Raw genomic sequence first — 24,522 nt, 5'->3', positions numbered from 1 at the left:
GAAGAGCTTTCATCCCCTTCTCAATCTTTGTCTTTCACAAAAGACACAAAATGGGATAAACATAATCAATATCACTTTGGAAATGCTTAGTCGATTTTATCAATAAGAATATAACCAACTGCTGATAAGCACTGGAATTGTATGAGCATCGGTGATGCAGACACTAGAAGACTGTTGTTCTGAATCATCCAAGATAATTCCCATGTGAAAATGGTCATCAGTGTGCACGTCTCCACCATCTTTTGGCGTTTTCACACTATCACTCCAGCCATGCCGTTAAGACCCTGTGACTACCAGAGTTGGTATTTACAAGAGCACAACAGTTTAATTCTACACTAAGACCGCATGAAGAGGCTAGGGAGAGGCACCTGATGAACAGAATACCTTTATTAAATTTGTGATATATAAAATGATTTTAACACAAACAGGTTCCGATTACCATCTGTACACAGATCATCCCACCTGCTGCTAGAAATTAGGGTTAGGGCAACAGAAACAAAGACATAATAAACCTTAAACAAGATTCCATGTAACTGCTTTTTAAATTTAAGGCATTTAGCCACAGATCAACCTACAATAATTACAAAAATGGACTCCAGTCTAGCCTGATGTGTTCAACACTCATGATGAATGAAGTGGTGGGTTACAATCCGAAGCAGAAGTAGCTTAAGATTACATTTGGTCTCGATGTAGGGGAGGTAAGCCAATTTCATTTAGCTGTGTGCGATGTAGGATTTAGACAGAATGCTATGTGAACAGTGCAGCGTTTCTTAGAGAATCAACTTGTAACAAACAGAGTGATTGTGACGAGAGTTTTCACTCATTTTTAATGAGCTGTAATTCGATTTCGGGGGAGCAGGTTTCAGGCTGTGAACAGGGGCTTCTGCCCCTATTTAGTTAATGCAATATAATCAACTCAGGCTAAGAAAACCCTTCCTTAACTCTAAAGACTACTTTGCAGCTTATTCTGATGTCCTTTGCTAGCTCATACCCCACTGTCCCCCTCTGTTTCACATCCTCACACAGCGAGCCTAGCTAGTAACATGGAGTCACAAAGCATCACTGTTCCCAGTTTAGTTATAAGGGAACTCCACTTGATCAAGTGAGAAAACAGGCTTTGGACTTCTAACTGAAATGGTGAGGCTGTCATATTACACAGCAGGCTTGGCCTTTCTGTCCATCTCACTGCAGAAAGTATGGAGCTAAAGATTTAAACCTTGGGAGTGCAGCAACACACAGCAGTACAAACCCAATATACTGAACAATTCTTTTGGTTCCGTGCAGCTGTTTTGGTTGTAACCAAAATGGGAATTTCCAAAATGACCTACCTAACTAGTCTAGTCACTGGATAAGGGACACCAAAAGTAATGCTTTCCTTCTACCCCGCTTTCTCAATGGGTCTCTCAAAATGCATCAATTCATTATTAACAAGATTGCATAATTTTAAATTATTCAAAACACACAAACACATTCCCCAAGCTAAAAAATAAGCAATTCTTTACATTCCTCCTTTGTAAATCATTCATTTCTTTAAGCTAACCCATATAGAAAAGTCCATCGCCGATCCGAAGGCTGTAAAAGCACATAACGAACAACAATTGGATGACGTACCGTTAAATTTTATTCTTAGCCTCAGTTTTGCACCACCCCCCCGCCCCCAAACAAATATTTAATTTTAAAATTCTGCCCCAGAGGACTTCTGCATTTTTTGTTCTTCTTTTATAAAAGTACAGTACAAAACAGTGACACTAGAACCATACCTTAAGCATCACTAGATGTGTAAACAAGATACTTTCAAGTACTTAATCTATTTTTTTTTCAGCACTAAAATAAATAAATAATACAAGCAATGTACTAAATATTACTAAAACCTTTCTCCAGATCCTTTGCTAAAGTACCTTTGTCATTACTTTGTGGTCTAGATTTATTCGGATAGCAAAGTAATTACCCTTTTCATGGATTTTGGTTTAACATTCACCTACTGAACTAAAAAACAAAAGCAAAATGCACCTTCCTAGGGCCTTTTAATATTAGGAGTAGTGCCAATTAAAAAGTTCACTGCACTTTATGACACATAACAAGCATAACCAATCTGCCTGTGCCCAAACTGCGGGATCGGAGGTTAAGACTGCAAGGACCCCAGGGTCCATGATAGACGCAAAGTTTTTAGTCTTCTTACTTTTCCCTACCTTGACCTCTATAAATGATATATATAACAGTCATGGTGCTTTGGAAAACCTTAGTGTCATATCTCCTTTACGCTAGGAAAATTTGCCAACCCTGAGCGGACTGATGCTCAAGGGTAAATTAAAAAGTAAAAGGCAACTTTTTTTTTTTTTTAGATCAATAAAAATTACAAATTGAAAAAAAAAATGACTATTGCTTTTCAACCTTTGTGCTTCTATAAACACTTGGCACATTATGCCACTTAGTGCTGTCAAATAATGTTTTCATTGACCAATATGATTTACCATTTTTTAAAGTTGTAGGATAGCCTTGATCTATCACTTTGAAATAATTCTATATATTCTTAGACCTGTTTGATGAATATGCTAGTCTACCATTCTGTGAGGGGTTGCCTCTTTGAGGTCATTAAAAACCCACCCACAAATCTGATGCTAGCAGTGTATTCTGAAAGTGAAGCCAACATGGTAACTCTCTGCCGATGAAACTTGCCATTTGCTTGTTATCTGGCATCTGTCCTCATATTTGGCTTGAGTAAAATGCAAACATTTTAGCTTTATGCAAAACTCTGATTCTTATTGCATCTGTTTGTCACGGGATATCACAGACCAGCCATGCTGGTGACTGCTGAAGCCCAAGTGCTTTCTCTTGGCATCTCCTACAACTTCACCCACCAGTACTGTGGTTTTTCCTCTCACAATACAATACTCAATAAATAAAATATCATGGCCACTAGGCTTTGGTGGTGGGACCGCATCATTACTTAGTTTCTCAGCTATCACAGTCCAACACACATTATCACATTTTTTTCCTCCTTCTTTCCGCTGTAGTAATTTCATTTAGATTTTGGTCCAGTCAAATAAAAGTCAGCATATAGGACACAAAATAGGAAAGGTTTGCAAAATAATAATTTGCTGTCAATCCTCCAGTAAAAAATAAAAAAAAAATAAAAATGTAAACTTTTTTTTTTTTTTTTTTAAGTCAATGCTTGGGCTAAATGGAGAAGCATTTGTCCAATATGCAATTGCATAAAGAAGCCCATATTAACATAATGCTTTTGATGCTAGTTCCTGATCAGCAGCTACCCATGTCACTGCAGATCAAATCTTTTTCAAAGAACTCTGCAGCAATCATGAGGCTGGCAGATGGAATAAACATTTGGAAATGAAAGAAATAAAAACAAGGCTCAGTTTGCCAAGTAAATGCTTAGCACAGCCATTCACTGAAGCGGCAATAAGCGATTCCTTAGACAGAGAAAAAGTCAGCCGAGCCAAAGGGTATACAGTAATACCCTTAAAATGACAATGAAACCCAATTCAAGAGAGTTAAAAATCATTAAGGTGGCTCAGTTAGCTGCATGGCTCCCAATTTCAAGTCTTCTCTGTGCACAGCTGCCTGTCCTGTTTGGTGCTCTGGTGAAGCGTTTCCGGGAGGCACTATTAATGGTTGTGCTCGGTGTTTGGAAGAAGGTCTCTGAAGAGGATGAGACTTCTTTAGGTGTGAGAGGAGGCTGCAGAAAGAAGATAAAGAGATTACACCTCAATTTACAAGGCTCTTTTGATGTCAACTATTCTCTATCAAACTCTGAAATATCCATGATAGAGCAACAATTTTAATTATCTCCACCTCACTATTTTTGATTTGTTGGTGCATACATTTTCTATTGATAACTTTTAAACAACAGTCTCAAATGGAGATATAGATATATATATATATAGATATATATATATATATATAGATATATATATATATATATATATATATATATATATATATATATATAGATATATATATATATAGATATATAGATATATATATATATATATAGATATATATATATATATAGATATATATATATATATATAGATATATATATATATATATATATATATATATATATATATATATAGAGAGAGAGAGAGAGATAAATATAGATAGAGATAGATATATCAAAAAAAGTATATATAAATCAAACTCAATTGTAGTTGATTGCATGAAAGAAACAACAAAGTAAATTCTGCTTGACAAACTGAAGCAAAGTGTTAGTGTAGTGAGACTGCTGCCACTCGCACTTATATCCATTTCTTAATTGTCACAGGTTTGCTGCTCTACAGGCATTAAAAAGTTTTGGGATAGAATTAACTGGACGGAGTCAGGCAGTGTTGTTTGGGAGCCCAGTATAATAAAGTATGTTTTTTTTTGCAACTACAGAATGGGGGCACCATGCCAAACATCAAAGTCAAAGAAAGTATGCAGATCCAACTTAAAATTGATAGGCAGAAGACAAGGGCTGCCACAAACTCAGGAATAAAGAATGGGAATTTTGATTCTTCTCAAAACTAACAACCATTTTATTTAACTAAGTTTACTGAGGGCAGCATTCCACTAAGAAAACAGCTAAAACAATATTAGTTCATTACAGTAAATATCTAACCAATCATTTAGTAGTATCGTCACGTGTACAGAGTACTGTGAAATTCATCATGTCTGACCAACATGCCACACACCATCACTCTCCAGCAATAAACAAAAATATATCGAAATACGTAAATTTACATTTTACTTACACAATTAATTAATATTTTTAAAGATTTTAAAATTCCATATTAGATGGCAGTCATTGGGTGTATGGAAATTTGTTGCTTCCATGTGCACATGTCCAGTCCAAACTGGCCCAGCGTGAGAGTGTGTATGTGCAGCAGTGGACGCTGCCATTTCCACGGTTCTTTCCCACCTGACTCCTGGTACTGCTACTAGAGGTCATCCCTCCGTGACTATGAATTGGATTAAATCGATTTGAAGTTGTACATAAAGTTTATTTTCTATTGTAGGTTCACCGTCACAGAATACCATAATTGCACAAGCGCTTTAATTACTGCCTTGTAAATAACGGTTTCAAAATTAATTGATAAATAAAAGAATGCAAGCAGAGGCTTGCAAGAAAGTATAATCTCTTGCTTTTGTAACATTTTCCAAAAAGAGAGAATGATGGGAATAACTTTTGACTTGTTTTATTTTTCTTTATTTTATTAAGCTATTTCTGCTCCTTTTTCAGTTGCTCTTCACATCATTTATACTACAGAACTACTCAAAAGTTGTTGTGTTAAATTTTATCCTTTGTGCTTGTGCATTTACATGGCATCATAGAGATTTTTCATCTTATGGTAAATATTAAAAAATGTAAAACATTTTGTAGTTTCAAATTCACTTAATCCAATTCAGGGTCATGAAGGGCAGCAGTTGGTCTAAGGTGAGAAACCACTCTGGCCAGGATGCCAGTCCAACGCAGGGCTCAACCACTACACATCCACACTCACACTCACTTTAGAACTGTAAAAAACCTTGGGGGAGAACTGAAAGAGCTGGTGGAAAAATCATACAGACATAGGAAGAACATGTAGACCTGGGCAAGAGATTTGAACCCAGGATGGTAAATTTTCTGCGAGGCAGTTGTACACAATTATGCCACTAATGAAACCTTCTATTTTATTTGAGACGATTCCACTTTTATACTGCAGTTTTAATGAAAGAAAACAGACAGAGCTTGACTACTGTGTTCTGAGATAAACTCGGCATTCTGTGACAATGGCTTGGAGGGGTCATTTAGTGACGATAGTGTGCATTGAACTTATAATCGAAAATAAACAGACAGACAATGACAGGGGGCAGGAGTTTAGGGAATTGGTGGGCTAGATTTATCTGGTAGAAATGGATCATTGTGTCTATAAAGACAGAGAAGAAGTTCAACCCAGTTAGCAAATCTGCAGATCAACTCACCTCATGATACATTCGAGGGAAAACAAATGACCGGCCCATACTCTCTGGAGACTTTGGATTGTCAGCACCACAGGAGCTGTCCGGTTCTGGTTGAAGATTCCCAGTATAAGCTGCAGGAATGTCTTGACAGACAGGCCGGTCTGGAGACCTCGAGCTTACAACCGGCTGAGCTCCAAACAGAAAGTGCGCTGAGGAAATCTTCAGTTTAACTGAGCCGGTATCATTTCCAGGAAGGGTGCCACCAATGACAGGGAAGGAAGAGAGTGCCGTGGAGGGAAGAACCACACATGGAACAGCTACAGAGGCCAAACGACTTGGAGAGAGGGCAAGGCTGCTGCCAGCGTGACTAGCAGGAACTAAGAAGTTGAGCCCATTCAGACCTGAAAAAGGAAGCAACCGTGAAACACCCAATTATATTTAAGCTAGAAGTGAAAGTATGATAGATACAAAAAAAAAAAAAAAAACAAAAAACAGTTAAATACTAGCTTTAAACTTAAAGGCATTTTTCTTCCTTCAGGACCTGAGAAATGTAGATTCTCTGCATAGAAAGCAGAGACATATCAGAATGATTCAACAGAGAATTTAGGGGATTTGAACAAAATAATGTTTTGTGCAAATTACATGTGAAGGCTGGCCTGCATTAGAGTCAAAACCTCTAAAGTCCCATCCATTTTGAAACCTTCTTATCCTAGTCGGGTGATGCCAGGAGATATTCTAACTTGGCAGCAATGACCGTAACATAGATATCTGTGGTGAAAAACTGCCACAATTAAAACGTAGGCAGATAACTAATAACTTAATTGAGGCAATTTTATGTAAGTATAGTTAAGTATATAAGGGTTGACGGGGACAAACAATTCCCATTTCAATTAAATCCAAGATTGGCAACATAGAATTTAACCCAGTGATCAATCGACAAAGGGGCAAACTTTTTAATCCTCAGGGGGATATTCCCTTCTCTTCTGTAAGTGGGGTGTTTTGCACATTTGTGCTTTCCACAAATGTGCAGATTTGCTTATTCAGCAGCTATTTGCTGGCTTCATGCACTGCAGAGCCATTGTTTACATATGTAAAATTGTTCCCCGGTTTAAAATATTTCATATTTTTATTTTGAAATTTCCTCATAAAACTGAGTGGTGACAAAACCACAAATGCTTGACATTTTACCATGGAGACTTGACACAGATAATATGCAGCCTTCATTATGGTTTTAAAAGATAGCATGTACTGTGGGAGGTTGGAAAAAAGCCCGCACAGTTTGGAAAACCTGGATAGTTTAAATGTAGGCTGTTGGATGAAAGCGAGGCAGGGTTATTAGAGTCCCACAAGCCTCTCCTCTTGTATTGGAGGATTTTTTTTTGTTATTTAAAACTCTCTAACTGGAATCCTTCATAAGTATTTCTGAACAGAAATAAATGTTTATACTACAGACAGCTCCTGCAAATATCTGAAACTTTTAATGCCACTTCAAGTTAAAAATAACCAAAAAATGTCACATGCTGGCTGAAACAGTTTGATCTAGAGCAGTATGGTGTAAAGTCCAAAAGCTGGTCCAAGTGCTCTTGCTAACACAAAATGAGAAGCCAGTGAATCATAAAGCAGTTTGAAGCCATTAGGATATCTGTGGGAAAACCTAACAGGCATACCTACACATCTATTAAACACTTCCACAATGGACAGACTACACCTAATCTGTTGTACAATATTTATCATTAGCTGCCTCAACCATGGAGCAGCCCCAGGAGTTGGCCATCAAGGGAAAGTGGAAATAGCAAGCCAGGTCTGGTGTAAACTATTTAACTGGAGTGGACTCTTTATACATTTTAAGGAGTTCCTGCTCCAACACTGCAAGTTCCTCCTTAGGAACACCAGTCTATCAGATGAAATCTCAGTCTCACCTGCTGCAGATGGCATGCATAGATAGTGAGAAGTAGGAAGGCGACGACTAGGGCTGAGCTGGTCTCCATCCTTTTCCTCCACCTCTCCTTCTGTACACTTTAATGTCTTGCCGTTATGTGCTTTGTGTGGAGAGGACTGAACTCTAGCTGGGGAAGAGGCACACATTTGGGATTCTGCTGTTGTGGTCATCTCAGGTGATGTATTTGGGATGTGTTGGGTTAGAATATTGCCACTTCTTTCATTTAAGCACCTCTGGAATAGAGAGAGAGAGAAGGTATAATAATTAGCTTTGTAATCAGAAGATCAAAACATTTATAACACAGTAGGTTTACTTTAAAAAGAGGTCTAGAACAAAGGGAGTAGTTATGAAGCTTCAGAGGGAACAGACATTGTCTTACTCACATCTTGTGAAGCACCAGGGTGAGCCTTATCAATCTTTTGTTTCTTTGAGGTCTGTTCCTTTTCTTGCTCCTGTTCCTCTATCAGGATCCTCTTTAAAACTCCACTCTTCAAATGTGTTTCTGCTTCAGTATATGTAGGAGACCTCTGACCCTCAACTCCGGGGTGAGCAGATTGTGGAGCACCTTTGCCATACACCATGAAAATTGGAGAGGGTGGCAGGCTGGGAAAGTACACAAGAGAAGACTGGGTGCTGAATGGAGCTGAATCTGTCGGCGGAGTGAGCAAGCCACTTGAAACAGTGGGTGGACATCTCATCACCCCATTTGGATACAGTGCAGAGTAGAGGAGATCCGTCTTAGGCAAGGGGTGGCCAAAACTCGGTACAGCCGTAGAATAGTTTAAAGCGCTTACAGCTGGTAACTCACATCTAGCTGGTGTGAGATTCAGTGGTCTAGCTGCATGTTTATTTCTAGACAAAGGAGAAGATCATTAAAAAGAGGGAACTATGGGCACAGAGGTATTGCCTGCTATGGCCAAAAAGTACTCACATCATGTTGCCCTCAAACTTCAATTTACACACTGCTGTTACATTTGGCACTTTCTGCCGGCAGCTGTCGTTCTCTGGAGATAAAGCTAAACAAAGAGAGGAAAAGGTCACATCACAGTAATATGGAGAGTTAAACAATTAGAAATGATGGAAATGTGGAGGCAGGCATATGGCAGATTGTGACACAAGGTCTGGTCAGGGGCACCCAACTCCAGTTTGCCTGGACAGGCTGCTTTCTCTGGGCCCACTTTCCTCACAGCATCACTGAGATGTCAAACAAATGATAAACAAACAAGACCAGCATTTTTTTTGCTAAAACCAAAAATGTGGTAAAGATTAATTCACCTTAATAACCTTAACAGCCACCATAACTATGTGGGCATCACATCTTCCTCCTGTTCTTTTTTTTTTTTTTAATCTGGTGAAGTACCCTCTGTTCACCTTGTTGCCAATTCAAATCAACCTCAGATAAACTGATGATTTAGAAGTTACTACCTACAACACATCTGCAATAATATGTATTGTGTTGGGATTCTGCACTTTTAAAACCTTGCAGTTCACTGGTTTCTGCCATGATTCTACAGCTTCAGGCTCTTGCAGTATTTATTTTTGATCATTAAACATAGAAGCTTGAGGAAGACAGAGCACTAGCTGAGCCCCTAAGAGATGGAACAGGTTTCACTATACAAAGTTACTTTGCAAAATAAATTGCTTATTTGTAAACATAACTGTATATTCTCACTTCATTAATTTCCTTATTTAATTCATATTAACAAAATTCAGTACTCCTCAAGAACATGGATTTCCAGCACGTCCATGACTTTAAAGAGCATAAGCATTTACATTTATTTATTCATTGAATGCAGAGTCGATGGAATAAAAAAATGTAATTGCTGCTTTTGAAAACTGAGGAATTTTTCAAATTTACAACACAAAAGTAACCCCCAAGTAGTAAGCAGTAATCAACCAAGTACAACACCTTACTAATTTAACTAATGGTCTGGTAGAACTCATGATTGGGTTTTAAATGAAAACCTCATGAACTGAAATCTTCCCAGTTACCTTTAGCTTGGCGAGGGCTGCTGGGTGCAGAGCTGACTCTCCGCTGGATGACTGTGGTTGTTGGGATCACATTGAAGGAGCTATGGCGTGCCATTTTCTGTTTACCACACAATGCTAGCTGGGGTCTGGTGTCTAGATGTTCTTCAAAGACTGCAGACCCATTATCTAAAATAGCAGCTGCCTTAGGAATATCTGTGGACAAAAGTGACAATTGTATAAAAGAGAGGGAAAAAAAAAAAAAAAAAGAAGATGCAGTAATTTTCAAAGCAAGCCTAACACATTACACAGAAGTTAAATTAACTTCAGAGGTAGAAATGTGGCACATCTTTGTGGAGTCTGCCAAACAGCCTGGATAGAAATGCACAAATGTGTGCGAATTCTATAGTGTTCAAGATAAAAAGGTACAGGAAGCATGCTTGGGACATGCATGAAGAATGGCTATACCAGTTAGTTCATCCACCATTCTGGGCACCATCACATCTCACTTTAATATTGTATGCTTTGTAAAGTGCACTAATGATAGTATGAGAGGTGTTGTAGTAAAGGTTGTTCACCTGACAGGTAAGTGAAATATGTCAAAACAAAATGAATACAATACGACACTGCAAGTGCATAGAGAAGTGGAACAAGTGCAGGAAATCAAAGGGACATATCAACAGTTGTATTTGGTTAGATCTACAACTGCCATATTACAAAAATCTGTGGTTTGTAATTATTTTTGTTGAACCAACAGGATGGCTTCTGAAAGCTACTGAAGAGTAATAATAAGGGTTGACACATAAGCAGGTTTAAGTTGTTGCAGAAAAATCTTGGGAACTGGCAGAGTGACACCTTAAATGAAAATGATGGGGGATCCCCAGGACTATCTGCTTTGATGAACTTCTTTTACCAGGTATATAATGGCTAACAAAGGTACCATTTTGAATTTTACTGGTAATTTAATCCAATGGATCATAAAATAAACCAGAGTTTATATGAGCTGAATTTATTGTAATACATCACATATCGATGATATAATATTTTTATCTTGTCACTTTGAATTGTACTTCTTAGTGTTGAAAAATACACTGGGACGGTGTAAAGTTTAGTCAGTCATTCTCCAACCCGCTATATCCTAACACAGGGTCACGGGGGTCTGCTGGAGTCAATCCCAGCCAACACAGGGAGCAAGGCAGTGTGACGATGCGGGTTTGGCTCCACGCTCCCATCACTATTCGGGAGCCCTTCAACCCAACAACGTCGGTAAAGTCACCGATGAGCTAGACTGTGAGACAATAACAACTGAACAAGGGGATGGTAAAAAGTGAAAAAGTGCTTTTATTAAAATGAAATCCAAAAAAAAAAACATGTGTTCAAAATAAAGTGCAGTGCTTTCATAAAGTTCAATAAATAATCTATAAAAAGAATGTGGAGGTAAAATCAATAAATAGAAAAAAACAATCCTTTAAAACAAGGTTAAAACAACGCTGGAAGCAATCCTTTAAAAACACAAAGTCCGGTGTCTTTTTACCTGGCGGCTCCCCTGCTTCTCCCATTGGGCTTTGCAAGAGGAGAGTCACCATACCTGCAGCTGACCTTCTCCTACTCAACTGATCTGGTGGCCGTCCGATTCCTGGCTCCGGTACAGCTCACCTAGACCGAGACTTGGGCTCCCCAGAAACCAGGACGCTCACACTGGGGCTTCTCTTCCCAATCTCCGACTCCCGCTGCCGGTCTTTGCTGCGGTGAGCCAACCTTCTCTCGGTCACTCCTGCTCCAAACAATTGCTCAGAAGGAGCGACCACTACCCTCGGCCCTCAGGTGCCTGTCAAACACCTCACTTGGGCTTGCCTCTCCCAGCTGCTCGTATACAGAGTGAGCCTGGCGCTTGCTCTCTCTCCTTTCTCTCAACCAGCTTTCTCACTCCTGCTTCCTGCCTTCTTCTCTACAACCTCAGTCTTTCTTTTTCCTTCTTTTTCTTTTTCCTCCTTAACCGACTCGCGCTTCTTTTATCTAGCAAGGGGCCATAGCAGCTGCAGCACATTAGCCACGGGAACAATCACGGATGTGGGCAGTTCCTCACCTGTGCACTCGGTGAGAAACGCCCACACCGCAGATCGTCCCGCGGCTTGCTACAACCACTAAGCCCCCTCACGAAGCCGCCTCGAGTGCGGTGATTATTTAAAAACTGGCCCTTACTGAGAGCGCTGTGGACCCGCTATACCACAGGCAGGAACAAATCCCTGGGCAGGGTGCCAGCCCACCGCAGGCCGCATGCACACACACACACAGTAGGAACAATTTAGGATTGCCAGTACACCTAACCGGCATGTCTTTGGACTGTGGCAGGAAGCTGGAGCACCCGAAGAAAAATGCTGCGCTCCACGCAGCGAGGACCCAGGAAGCAAATCCAGGTCTCCTTACTGCAAGGCAGCAGCGCTACCACTATGCCACTGAGCTGCCCGGTGTAAAGTTTAAACACTAGATATTAAACCCCAAGGATGTCAATTCATTTCCTGCTTCTTCCTCACTACATTACCATGAGCAAGTCATTTGATCTGGCAGTGTTCCCAAAATAAAAAAATGCTTGTACACAATTGTATTGTATCCATATCATACAATTCATCTTGGGGGAAAAAAGTGACAGCCAAACAAACTGTACAATGTAAAAATACCGCTTTGTCTTTTACAATCTGACAGCCACTCTCAACCAATCTAAAGAAACTGGAAAATTTAACTGAAAAGTGAACACTTAGATCTTACCACTGCTGCTTCTGAAATCTCCAGGGCCAATCCATTTAAATGCAGGTTTACGGCCTCTTTCTTCAGTCACATGGATCTTCTTGATGAGACCCAGGCTAGTCAAGACATTTGCTATGTCATACAGCCTTCGGACTTTTGCTGGAAAAAAAAATCCATTAAAGATGAACAATTTAACTATGAGACTTCTTGTATAGCACATACAAATTGCACAACAGAGTTAAGATAATTAAAACTGATTGTGTTTAGAAAACAATATTTTAAATATTTTGTGTATAAACTTATGGCAATGCCTAATGAAAAGCCAGTGATGTTGTTTAGCACAGGTCTGCTTACTAATGCAACAGAGCTCTGTCTTCCAATGATTCTAGTCACCCAAAAAGAACATCTTAAAACTGAATCAATGGATATGATTTATAAATGCACGTAATCTTGACCACATAGCAAAGCCTTTGACTATCTGTCATGGATAAACTAAAGCATATTCTTTGTCAAATCTAAGGGGCTCTCATATGCACAAAAAAACTTTCCTAATTAAAAGTAACACTTCTCTCCAATAGCAGAAAAACACTCCCAACAAAGCATTAGGTCATGAACAGCAAAATAAACAAAAACTCACTTTTGAATTTGCTTTGGTCAGAAGCATCCTGGCTCTCTTCAATGAGGATTTTAGCTGCGACATCAAGTGTGACAATCTTGGTCTTGGACACAAGGAACAACATTACAAACTTTTGGCTCATGATTCTCAAGGATTTGTCTTTTCTCTTGCAAGCAGAACCTTTGTGGAAATAAGCAGCAAAAGGTAAATTCATTTTAAACAACTGAGCAAGAGGATTTGCCAATGAGAGTAATTAAAAGCTCAAGTTAATTTCTATTTTGTGTTGCAGTCCTAATATAAATAACATTAATTTCACTTTGTATACCACAAGTATATAGTGAAGGTTATATTGGGTGGCCAATTTAAGTAAGGTTGAGCTAAACACATATGGCAATGACATGGAAAAAAGAAAAACTAAATTTTATGATCCAGTCAGGATCAAAAATCTTAAATGACACATTATCCATTTTCATATTAAATATTTAAAACACATCAAATTGTTTCAGGAAGGCTAATTAACCACCGTTATTGGATAAAACTGTAAGTACTCCAAAAGAGGGGAATTCTGCCCAATTTCTAAACCCCCACCCAAAAAACCCTAGCACCCTGTCCTTTACCTGTAGTCATTTCTGCGTCTAGCTCCATATCATCTGTCAGTTCCCCATGAGGTTCAGAAAGACAGCCTTCTTTTCTCGGGTCTCTTGATTTTAATTCCTTCTCCTGTATCTGTGCCATTTGTTCCCCATACCTCTGCCTCTTGCCCATATTATGAAGAGTCTCCAAAGTCTGGCTCAGTTTGTGCCGTCCGTGCCAGCAATACTGGTTCTTGGCAACACGGCTTACCAGCAAGAGGGACTCCAGGACATTTACAATGTCGTAGATTCGCCTGCGTTCCACTCCTATAGAATTGAGAAGACCAAATAATGAATCTCAGTAAGGTGGAAGGACTAAATAATGTGCAAGATATGTAGTAAACAAGGATTGTTAACATTTATTAAATATTCTCATACGATTTTAGGGTCCACTGCCACTTGAACACCTTTATATTTCCTAGGAGCTTTAATTGTTCTCAAATTCAGAAAAAAAAATTTTTTAACTGAAACTTTGGAAAAAATCTAAAAACATTTTCCTGTAGGATTAACAAAAATGGTTTTGTAATAAAATAATTAAACTGAAGGGTAAAAATGACTGACCCACAGTCCATGATTTCAAAAACATTGGCCTACACAAGCACTAGCCAGTCTTTTGGTACTTTTTAAAACATAATTTATTTGTTACAGATAACGTTTAATAAATGAAGCAAGTCTGTATTTAATGGCACTCTTTTACCTGAATGGATTAAAGAGGAAGATTTGGAATAGTAGGAAAGCAGCTAATCTAGGATTGTGAATGACAAGTGAGATTGGAAAATCAGGAGAGGCTTCTTTTCCCCCCATATGATTGGCAGCATGGTTACCCACCCAAACACACATTATACACAATCACATACTCATATATAAGAACTATGGAGAGTAAATAAATAAGGATGCACATTTAACCCCTAACATCACTTCTCTTTGGATTTGTTTGCTTTCTCTTATTGTCACACAAACACACTAATGCCCTAATTATAAAAAGTGAATATGCCAGTGATTTGTAGGACACTTTAGATAAAAGCAAATCAGCACAACAAGCTAACAACAGAAGGTGGGTGGGAGATATTTTACTAGGTTCTGACAAAGCAAGCTGTATCCTTACCAAGATTTGCTGCAACTTCATCTAAAGAGATTGTTGTCTTCTCTGTTGAGATGGGGTAATCTGGATATAGAGCCAGAAACTTCTGACATAACAAACCCAAGCTTTTTAGTTTCCTGCTGGGCCGCTGCTTTTCAAACTCATCAGCTGTGCAGTCATCTATGTTGTCAAACTATCAAGGAAAAAAAAAATATATATAATTGTAGTAATCTTTTCATAATAATGCTAATAAAATGGCCGGGATAATGATTATTATATTATGATACTGACAAACTCTACCGCAGATAAACAGAATAAAAAGCAGCAAAGCAGGTACTATAAAATGGTAGCAAGTGGCAATTTCCACAAGTCATCTGCAAATCATGGGCAGATGTTGTACCAGTTGAAGTTCTATTACTGGCTATTTGCACACATGGCAGGTAATAAGTACACAGAAGGGAAACAAGTTAACTTTTGAAATTCAAATTATAATAGCCCAAGCATTAAACATAATTCAATTATGCATCTCCACTTATTTTAAAATTAGGCCTCATATCACAATGGAAGCGCCTGTTGAAAGAGGTGGGAACATCAACTCCTGCCATTGTTAGGCTGGGAGGAGGCTACTGGCAGTTTGGCGAAGACAGCTGCAGACAAAAGGCTCCTGTCTAAGAAAGGGAGTGGCAACAAGTGGAACACCAAAGGTAACAGCCTTATGTTATTTGAGTGATGCGGGGTATTCTCATGCATTTGTATGAATGCCTTCTTTAAACAATCAGATTAGAAACCTAACATGGGAAAAAAAAAAAAACCTAAAATGCAGTAACTGTTTAAAACAAAAAAAGCTAACTGATGCCTAAACATACTAAAGGTGTACTTAAAAGTGTTCAGTGTTAATTGTAATACTGGTTAAATTAACTTTTAGAGGCAGGGATACCATTAGTAAAACTTGACACCATCTCTGCCATTGTGTAGACATATTACTATAGGTATATGTCACACTTTGCATGTGCTAATTGAGGCCTCTGAATTGACCTAGATTGAATGAATGTATGTGTGTTCGTGTGTACACTTCAATGGACGGGCCCTGTGTGGCCTCATAGCCAAACCATAAAATAGCCTTTCAGTCCCCACCCAAAAGTCATCTTGAAAAAAATAATTTACAGCATATGTAAGTTAATTGTCCTAGAATGACATACTGCATGTAAACATCCTCAGGAAGGCATTTTTCATAGAAACTCACTATATAAACGAAGGAGTGTTTAATAGTTCTGTATAATCCTGTGCAGTAATGGTCACTCAAAAAGACATTCTTCAAAACATTAGACAGCTTGCTGTTGGTTTGTTATATCCAATAACTGCCAGGAAAAGATCTAACCTGTTGCATTGAGTTATGCAATTAAAATAATAATTTTGAAGATCAGATATTTTCTAAACACAATGGGAGTACATTTCAGAATTTTTTTAATAGGTAGCTATGTAACAAAGTAATATCTAAAAAATACCACAAAAAGCACTGCACTACGACCCTTAAAAACGCTGCTGCACGCAGAGAACCTTAGCAGCTATGCTGCCCAGACTTGAATTTAGGCTGTACTGTTGTAGAAATAAGCAGGAGATCAGAGTAAACAGTTACCCGTGTCAACACTGTGGTTCAAAGAGCTTGGAGGTTACCAAGGAGACCTTGTGAAGTCGTTAAAACCTTAATCAGAAATGGAGCCGAGAACTGCTGGAGGGAGGGGTGTGATCACTTAAGGTGGCACAGTTTCTGTGATACACATTAGATTCATCCACCCAACTAAACTGTCAAGTTAACAGCTCTTTTGCTTTTATGTTAGGACCTTCACTCCAATTCTCAATGATGATATGAATGGACTTCAAATGAAAATTCACACTACCCCCAGGGTCACATTTTATTCTGTATTACTGGCAGACCTTGAGACAATGTAGTTCAGGGGGTAGAATTCAAAGTATAAGACAACAGGTTTAAGTCTTAACTCAATGAATGACAATAGCCAGATCACTTTAGAAGTCAATTATCACGGACATATCGGATTTAACTGTTCTCATAAAGCACTTTAGGACAACTCTTCCCTAAGAAACATCCATCCATACATTTTCCAACCCGCCAAATCCAAACACAGGGTCATGGGGGTCTGCTGGAGCTAATCCCAGCCAACACAGGGTACAAGGCAGGAACCAATCCTGGGCAGGGTGCCAACCCACCGCAGTCCCTAAGAAACAGATAAAAATAAATTAATTCAACCTGCACCCCGAACATGGTGCATGAAGCTCTAACACTAAAGAATAAAACATTAAGTGCCAGAGGCCGATTTTCTTTCAGACATAGGCAACAGAATGGCACAGGAGGTTTTGCTTCAGTCTCATGGCTTCAGATCCTACATGCAGTTACTATCCATGTCATTGTGGAGTTTACATATCCTGTGCTCCATCCAGGGTTCCTTCATGGATCATTCTGATGCTACAGAGAAAGGCAATGAGCCCTCACAACCATGTACTGGACTAAGTGGGTTTGAGTAAGCCATCCGTCATATTAACCCACTTATACAGGGCAGCCACAAAGCACTGGGCACAAACAACATGGGTTTGATTTGCATTTTGCCATTTATGCCCTCCCAATATACACTTTCTGAAGATGTGCACGTTAAATGGCAACTTTAACCTGGTGAAGGAGCAATCCCTGGACATGCCGTCAGTCCATGACAGGGTGAACACACACATGCATAGACTAAGGATAATTTAGCAACGGCAATTCATCTAATCAGCATGTTTTTGAACTGTGGGAGGAAAATGTTGCACCCATCATTTTAAACCTAATGGGATGTGCTTGCCAGGGTAGTTGACACCAAATAGTTTTGTTGAACTATATTCTAAAATGTGTGAAGATGTGCATGTTAAAAGACAATGTTAACCTAGTCCTTGTTCATTGTGTGTTCATAGCTGGTTTATGGCTAACATTGAAGAAACGGAGTTAAACAAGACCACGTATATATCCCCACCCGCACACACAAATACTGTATATATTGGAATGAATTTACCTCATATTACCAAACTTCACTAAAAGTTTTGAATAAATGCATGTTACTGTGTAATTTATCACATTTGGTCAGTTATGTGCAGGTTAGGAATAACCTTTGGCTGGCATTGTGTCAGTCTTGCAATTTATGTATCTAATCTGTGACATTATTTTATTCTAAATATCTTCTATACTGTACTTTCTGCATGCCCTATGATAGCATCTGTTATAAATTTACTTTTTAGTTATGTTTTGATGCATTTTCCTTGTCATTTTTTTCTGAAAAACATTTTCATAAGACAATAGAAAGTGTTAGGATGAAGCATTGTCACCTCACAGCACTTTGAGAAAAATGACCAACAACTGTGTTTTGGTTATGGTTAGAGTCAAGTTTATATGGACCCCCACCCTGTATATACATGTTTTCCCCCATAGTGTAAAGACTGGTTCAATGAAAACCATAAATTGGTCCAGTGTTTGCACATGTGTAACATTCTCATGTCCCATGCAAGATTACTTCCTGCATTGTATCTATTTCTGACATATGCAGCTCCAGCTCATGGTGATGCTATGATGGTTAAAGCAAACTCAGAAAAACAGATCCCTTTTTCTGTGATGGTCTCTGAACCATTTTGATCAGGATTTGGCACTAAAACTATAAAGTTATCTAATTCACTATCTGTGCTATCCATCCAAGATGGGTTGAAATCTAAGAAATCAACACAGACCTTTACAATGCACTTTTTATTGGAATTTTGTAATGAATTCAGTAATAAAATGCATTTCACTTTTCATTTCAATAGATGAAGAATTACAAAAACTAGCACTGTTTTTATGAACCCCATACTATATGGCATATAACAGAGACATAGCAACTAGATAGACAAACAGATACACAGACACTTGTTCCTTTATTAAGGTGGATGGCTATCCCACCACATCTGTGACAAGAGATTTTTAATAAAACACTAATATTTGCTGTTCATCCTCAACTACCTCTAAAGAATATTACCTGGCTATTGTCAAAGGTGGCATCCTTCTCGTTTTCAATGGGACGAAACAGGCTCTTCTTCATTTCCCTGTCCCTAATGTCTGGGCTTGCCGCACTGATGAGCATCTTTAGATTAGATGTTGGAGTCCAGGGGTCTCCCTGAGGTCTGTCGGTTTGCTTCACTGGTGTAATATGTACTCTTTCGGGGGTGAAGGCCTTTGGCCTAGCCAAAAATCCTGACACATCTGCTTTCAATGGGGTCAATATTGTGCGTTCAGTGCATATGTTTTCCTATACAGAAAAAAATATATATTAAAACTGATTTATGAAATTATTGACATACTGTATTAAGCAATATATTTGCTCTTAATCACTTCACAGAGGAGCACATCAACCAAGGACACTTCTTGAGAACCACATAACTCAAATCACCATGGTAAAATACAAATCAAGGTATAAAATGTAAAATATTAAACATAACCCACACTCAAGAACTTACAAAATCAAATAAAAAAAAAATCAAGTACCTGCATATTTGTATGATTCAATACTAGGCAGCTAATGACTTGTTCATTGCAAAATGGGTCATTGGTGAAGACTATTTGCAAACTTGTTCTTTTCAGTTCGGCTACTTAACAGGGAGTACCAGTTATTGTGCGAATTTTACACAACCCTAAAAGCTGTTATGAAAGTCACAATGTACAATAATAAATAATAGAAATATCTTTAGAGCATGCATCCCTAGCTCCATAATGCAATATAGGTAAGTTATTACTAACAATGATGCCAATAAAGTTACAAAAAAAAAAAAAAAAACCACTTAAGTACAATATTTCCAACATTGAATTTAAACTGCTAAATCTATACCATAGACAAGCATATTCTGAAACTAAGACTTTAACCTTGTGCTTTAATAATTCCAACCTCTATTTTAAGTACATATTTACAGGATAGCTCCAAGCGATTTATTTCACCTGGCAGTTCTACCATTTTAGAAGCGCTATATTATATTAATATATATATAAATATATACTTACATGTGTTTCACTGTACTCTGTAAATGTGGCAACGATGACTATATAAACCTATATATTTTATATACATGCACAAGCACTTCTAGTGTATTATATATATTTACATGTGTACATAAAACTCTCAGAACAAACAATTAACATAATTTTGTTCCAACAAACTAACAGAGTAGGCTGTTCTCTATGAAACTGGCACTATATTCAATTCAGATTATTTGTGTGTGGTGCTCCTCACAGAGTACAGTCTCAAAGCACTTACGTTTCCAACTATAATACATTTAACAAAGTAATTGAACCATACATATTTGAAACAAATGATAAAGCAAATTAGGTTAAACACCAAATAAAACTGAGCAATTTCAATTTGAATAACAAAAATAATAATTTGTAGTGGTTAAAGCATTGAAAGATGGTGATTTACTTTTCATGCATGTTATGGTGCTAGTGTAGACTGTCCTGCACTTAAATTCAGAAATGTTCTTGCCAGCTACCCCCATGTATAATAACTCATATATTCTAGCGTTCTTTAATCTATATAGTGCTCAAATTATGAATGTTATTAGGTATCCTGCCTTCTTTATGCAATATGCATGCACCCTTTGAACAACTACATCTTAAATACAATTTTCTGGCTATACAATGTATTTTCCCCCCTCTACAAGCTTTGAATTTTGTCAAATGTAATTTGCCTAACTTCCCCTTATCTAACATCAATATCAATTCCTAAACACGGTCTAGTGTTGATGAAGATAGGAGAAGTACTTCCAGATTCTACCAACATATTTCAGGGAATTTACCCCTACAGGATCGCAGGGGATGATGGGCAAGAGATCTTGCAATTAGAATTACAAACAACAAATGGAATTTAGCTATTCATAAAACCCATTTTCTGGTTTCTGCAAAGTATGTCATAATTCAGTTAAAAATTGAACATCACTACACACATTGTTAAACCTGTATGTAATATATGTCAGACAAGAACCAAACTGATGTAGAGAACAAGGTCACAAATTCAGTGCTTACATAGTAGAAGCAATTTCATCTTCTACTACACAAAGTTCATAATTAAGAAAACATTTCCGGTATGCCTGTACACCTCCTCTGGAAAGATGCTCAGAACTGCACAAAATACACTTTGATTAATGTGTTTATCTTATAAAATAATCTTGATCATGTTTAAGATTTCTGGGTCATGCTCAGACTTCCTGGAAACCCTGAACTGGAGGACCACAGTCTAGATGTGGATAGCCAAAAATTAAACAGATGGATCTTTACAAAATATTTACAGTCTTCACTGGGAAGAACTAAAAGCAGAAATATATATGGTATATATTTTTTCAGCTCAGCTTTAATGTAGAAACCTGTTTATTTTTTTTGACCATGTTAATACAAGAACAGAAGGAAACTTTGAATAAATTAACTGTAGCATACGAGCAGTTTACCAGTGGAATCAATCATCACTAATGGTTTCAATTCTTCTAAGAACAAAATGAATGATGTACAAGAACAGGCCATATAGTCTTAAATATGAAAACATTTGGTTAGCAAAGTGTGTCCAACATTGGGTTATTGCCCTTCTCATCTTTAGTAGGCTTAAAAGTCATCCAATACAATATTGTATGACTGATGCATACGTGTGAATGCCTGAATCAGAGAGCTTAGTCTTCATAGATAGAAACATTTATATATTGAAGGAGACAGACGCCATTGTTGCTAAATGCCAATCAGGTATACAAATCACATCACCTTGCCACTTTAGCTCATGTGCAGCTACAGGCATTTAAAGAAAAACACGACACAAAATGATATGCAATTTCTGAGCTGAATATAAATGAAGAATTATGCAATAACAAATAAGTAAAAGAGGTTTCTCCAGGGCCTCCGGTTTCCTCTCCATGTCCATATAGGTGTATATTTAGCTAATTATCAGCCCTATAATTTTCCTAGTACAGTATGAGCAAGTATGAGAATATAGGTGGGAGTGCCTTGTGATGGACTGACATTACTTTCATGACATGTTGCTGCTTTTCACCTATTATTATGCGCTGATGACACAGTGTTGAAAAAGCAGAATGAAAAATAACACATATAAACAATATAGCAATGTGCAACTAACAAAATGAATTTCATTTATACCTTTCTGATGGATGCTTTCATGTCGCAAAAAAGTTAAATAAATAAAATGGCTTAAAACATGCTATTTGAAATGTGAATCAGCCTCAACAAAAATGGAAAGAGAAAGCGAGTTAAAAAGGGTCAATTACAACATTTTTATTTAGAGCCATCAATAGTAGAATGCTTGGGCAACCTTTTTAATATATTGCCATCTTAAAAAAAAAACCCAACATTATCCTAAAGTACAATGTAAATATTGACATGTAGTATCATTATTATTATTATTAAATAAATGAAGTTGTTTAAGTGACTTGGCAGAGTAGCACCATAAGTCAGAGGTGACAATTCCACCAGCAGTCTTGAGGTGTAAAGTCAAATGCCTTAACCTCAACATTATACTACCCACTTCTACAAAAAAAAAATATTAGATAAATAATAACAAGAACAACAATAATAAAAACAAGACACTTGCCTTCTGCTCCTGCTTGCTCTCAGACACCAAGTCCATTTTTATCTTCCTTGGGGTGAGATCTTTCAGAGCTAGGCATTCTGAGTCCTCCATCTCTAAAATAATAAGTGAACAGACACTATTAGCCAAACCAGCTTATACAAAATCTGGTAAAAATACATAAAATGTTTCATACGGTTCTTAGTAATAATCGAATAATATAAATAGGATGGACACATGTATTTCATGTACCGTTAGTATTAAAATGCTTGCTTGTACTTAAACGTCCAGCACAATATACATTATTACAAATGTATTTACTTTAAAAACACCACACAATGGCTAGACACAGAGAACTTTTTTATATACATACAAGTATATGTGTGTATGGAAATACAGACACACACAGCATACAATCTTGTCATCTATACTTCGAAATAACTGAATTAACCAACAACCCGTGACATTGCGATTCTCGTGATTCAGCGTTTGATATATTTCTACAGTGTTTAGTATGTAAGTGCATGTGTGTGAGGACAAGTCACACGAACGTCAGGAGAGAGCTGCTTGCTGCGGTCAGTTGATTTTGGCGCAAACGCTGAGGAAATTCCGCCATCGGCACAGAGTATTCGGGTTGGGAGCCTACGTGTCTCACTTCACGGACCCACGCGTGCATGAAATGTACATTTATTTAAATCGGCACGGTTTATAACATACGTCTTTCAGAAATGCTTTAAGTTGACATGGATGTAAGAAAACGTTTTAGAGAAAGCAATATAAAGGCAATCTAGTTATGTGTACTCATATTCCTTTTTCCAGTACAAACGAGAAACTATCTGCTGCTTAACTATCACATATTTCACGCTTAACACTTACCTTTTACTCTGCTCGTTCAGATGAATTGTTACAGATCACGGGCACCACTCTCTCCGTAGTTCTCCAGTGCACAGAATACTAAAGCCGTTAAAAAAATATATCGCGTCTTCAAATGACAAAAATAAACACACATCCGTATTTTTTTCTCCCTTGTTATTACGATGATAGGACAGCGTTAAGAACGACGCGACTGCTGAAGTTATCTGCGGCATACCGTAGGTGACACTGCTCCTCGGAACTTGTAGCACCCGCTAAACTTTCCATTCTGGCGCTCTGATGCGATTTCAGCAGACCTGTCCAATCAGCTTGTCGTAAAAGTAATACATAATGAGGTCCTGTCCAATCATCCTGCAGGGGTGGCCACGCCTTTGATGTTGTTGGCGCGTTTGTAGGCGCGCACTAGCCCACCACCGCTGCTCGCTGCGCCGGAGCCTTGGCAACCCGGTTCATGAAGCTAATCAGTGCGACTTGGCTGTTTGAAACAGCGCGATCTAATTAAAGAAACAGATGGACCGCAATATGTGGCGCCCAATATGCGCGCAAAGGCTGTGAGTGGGAAGGATGTGTCCCCCGCGGGAGACACGTTAAAGCCCCCGGCCCCTCCCCAGTTTGTACCCACTGGCACACGTGTGTCGCTCATATTTCTTTATTTAGCTTTTCTAATTCAGTTTCGTGCCCGACATGAGTAGAATGCGTTGGAGCAATGAAAGATCAACGCAAAATAGAAATCGTTATGCCGCCAAAATGTGTGCTTAGTCAGAGTATACGCGCCGTTCAGTGGTACCGTAATTCTTTTACACTAGGCGCCAATAAAATTACGGTTTTGGGGGAGTGGGAAAGTTGAACACATTTAGCATTAGGCTGGACGGGGCGCCAGTCCATCGCAGTTACCGTTTGGCATACAGCAACGCTCCCTTGTACACTGACAATTTTGACACTGAGAATTATTATTTATCTATAGGTCATCCATTAGTTTTCCGAACCCTGCTTACTCCCAAAATCAGGTGAAGGTAAGAACTAATCTGGGACGGGACGCCAGTTCATCATAGGCCACACTCGCACTCTGGTAGACACATTGATCTAAATATGTACTTGTTGGCATG

General features: G+C 38.2%; 1 protein-coding gene across 1 annotated transcript; it reads right to left on the bottom strand.

The window, feature by feature from the left end:
* Positions 1 to 1,598: 1,598 nt before the first annotated feature.
* On the bottom strand, positions 1,599 to 23,637 carry e2f7 (E2F transcription factor 7). Its single transcript, XM_039761884.1, has 13 exons — positions 23,420 to 23,637; positions 22,568 to 22,659; positions 18,971 to 19,240; positions 14,946 to 15,114; positions 13,826 to 14,107; positions 13,230 to 13,388; positions 12,614 to 12,751; positions 9,872 to 10,063; positions 8,811 to 8,895; positions 8,263 to 8,731; positions 7,860 to 8,112; positions 5,962 to 6,341; positions 1,599 to 3,694 (listed from the first exon to the last, which is right to left on the bottom strand). The coding sequence occupies exons 2-13, from the start codon at positions 22,655 to 22,657 to the stop codon at positions 3,530 to 3,532; spliced, it is 2,652 nt and encodes an 883-aa protein (XP_039617818.1). The 5' UTR covers positions 22,658 to 22,659; positions 23,420 to 23,637; the 3' UTR covers positions 1,599 to 3,529.
* Positions 23,638 to 24,522: the final 885 nt, after the last annotated feature.

This window comes from Polypterus senegalus, chromosome 8, assembly GCF_016835505.1.
Source record: "Polypterus senegalus isolate Bchr_013 chromosome 8, ASM1683550v1, whole genome shotgun sequence".
In the NCBI taxonomy this organism is placed as follows: domain Eukaryota; kingdom Metazoa; phylum Chordata; class Cladistia; order Polypteriformes; family Polypteridae; genus Polypterus; species Polypterus senegalus.
The sequence above is the reverse complement of the archived record's forward strand: the minus strand, read 5'-3'. Positions and strand labels throughout refer to the sequence as shown.

Coding starts and splice junctions, on each gene's coding strand:
- e2f7 (XM_039761884.1), bottom strand. CDS start 22,657: ATGGAGGACTCAGAATGCCTAGCTCTGAAAGATCTCACCCCAAGGAAG. Junction 14,108..14,945: donor TGAAGTTGCAGCAAATCTTG/GTAAGGATACAG, acceptor TCAATTCTATAG/GAGTGGAACGCAGGCGAATC. Junction 3,695..5,961: donor TCCCTCGAATGTATCATGAG/GTGAGTTGATCT, acceptor TTCTTTCTGCAG/CCTCCTCTCACACCTAAAGA.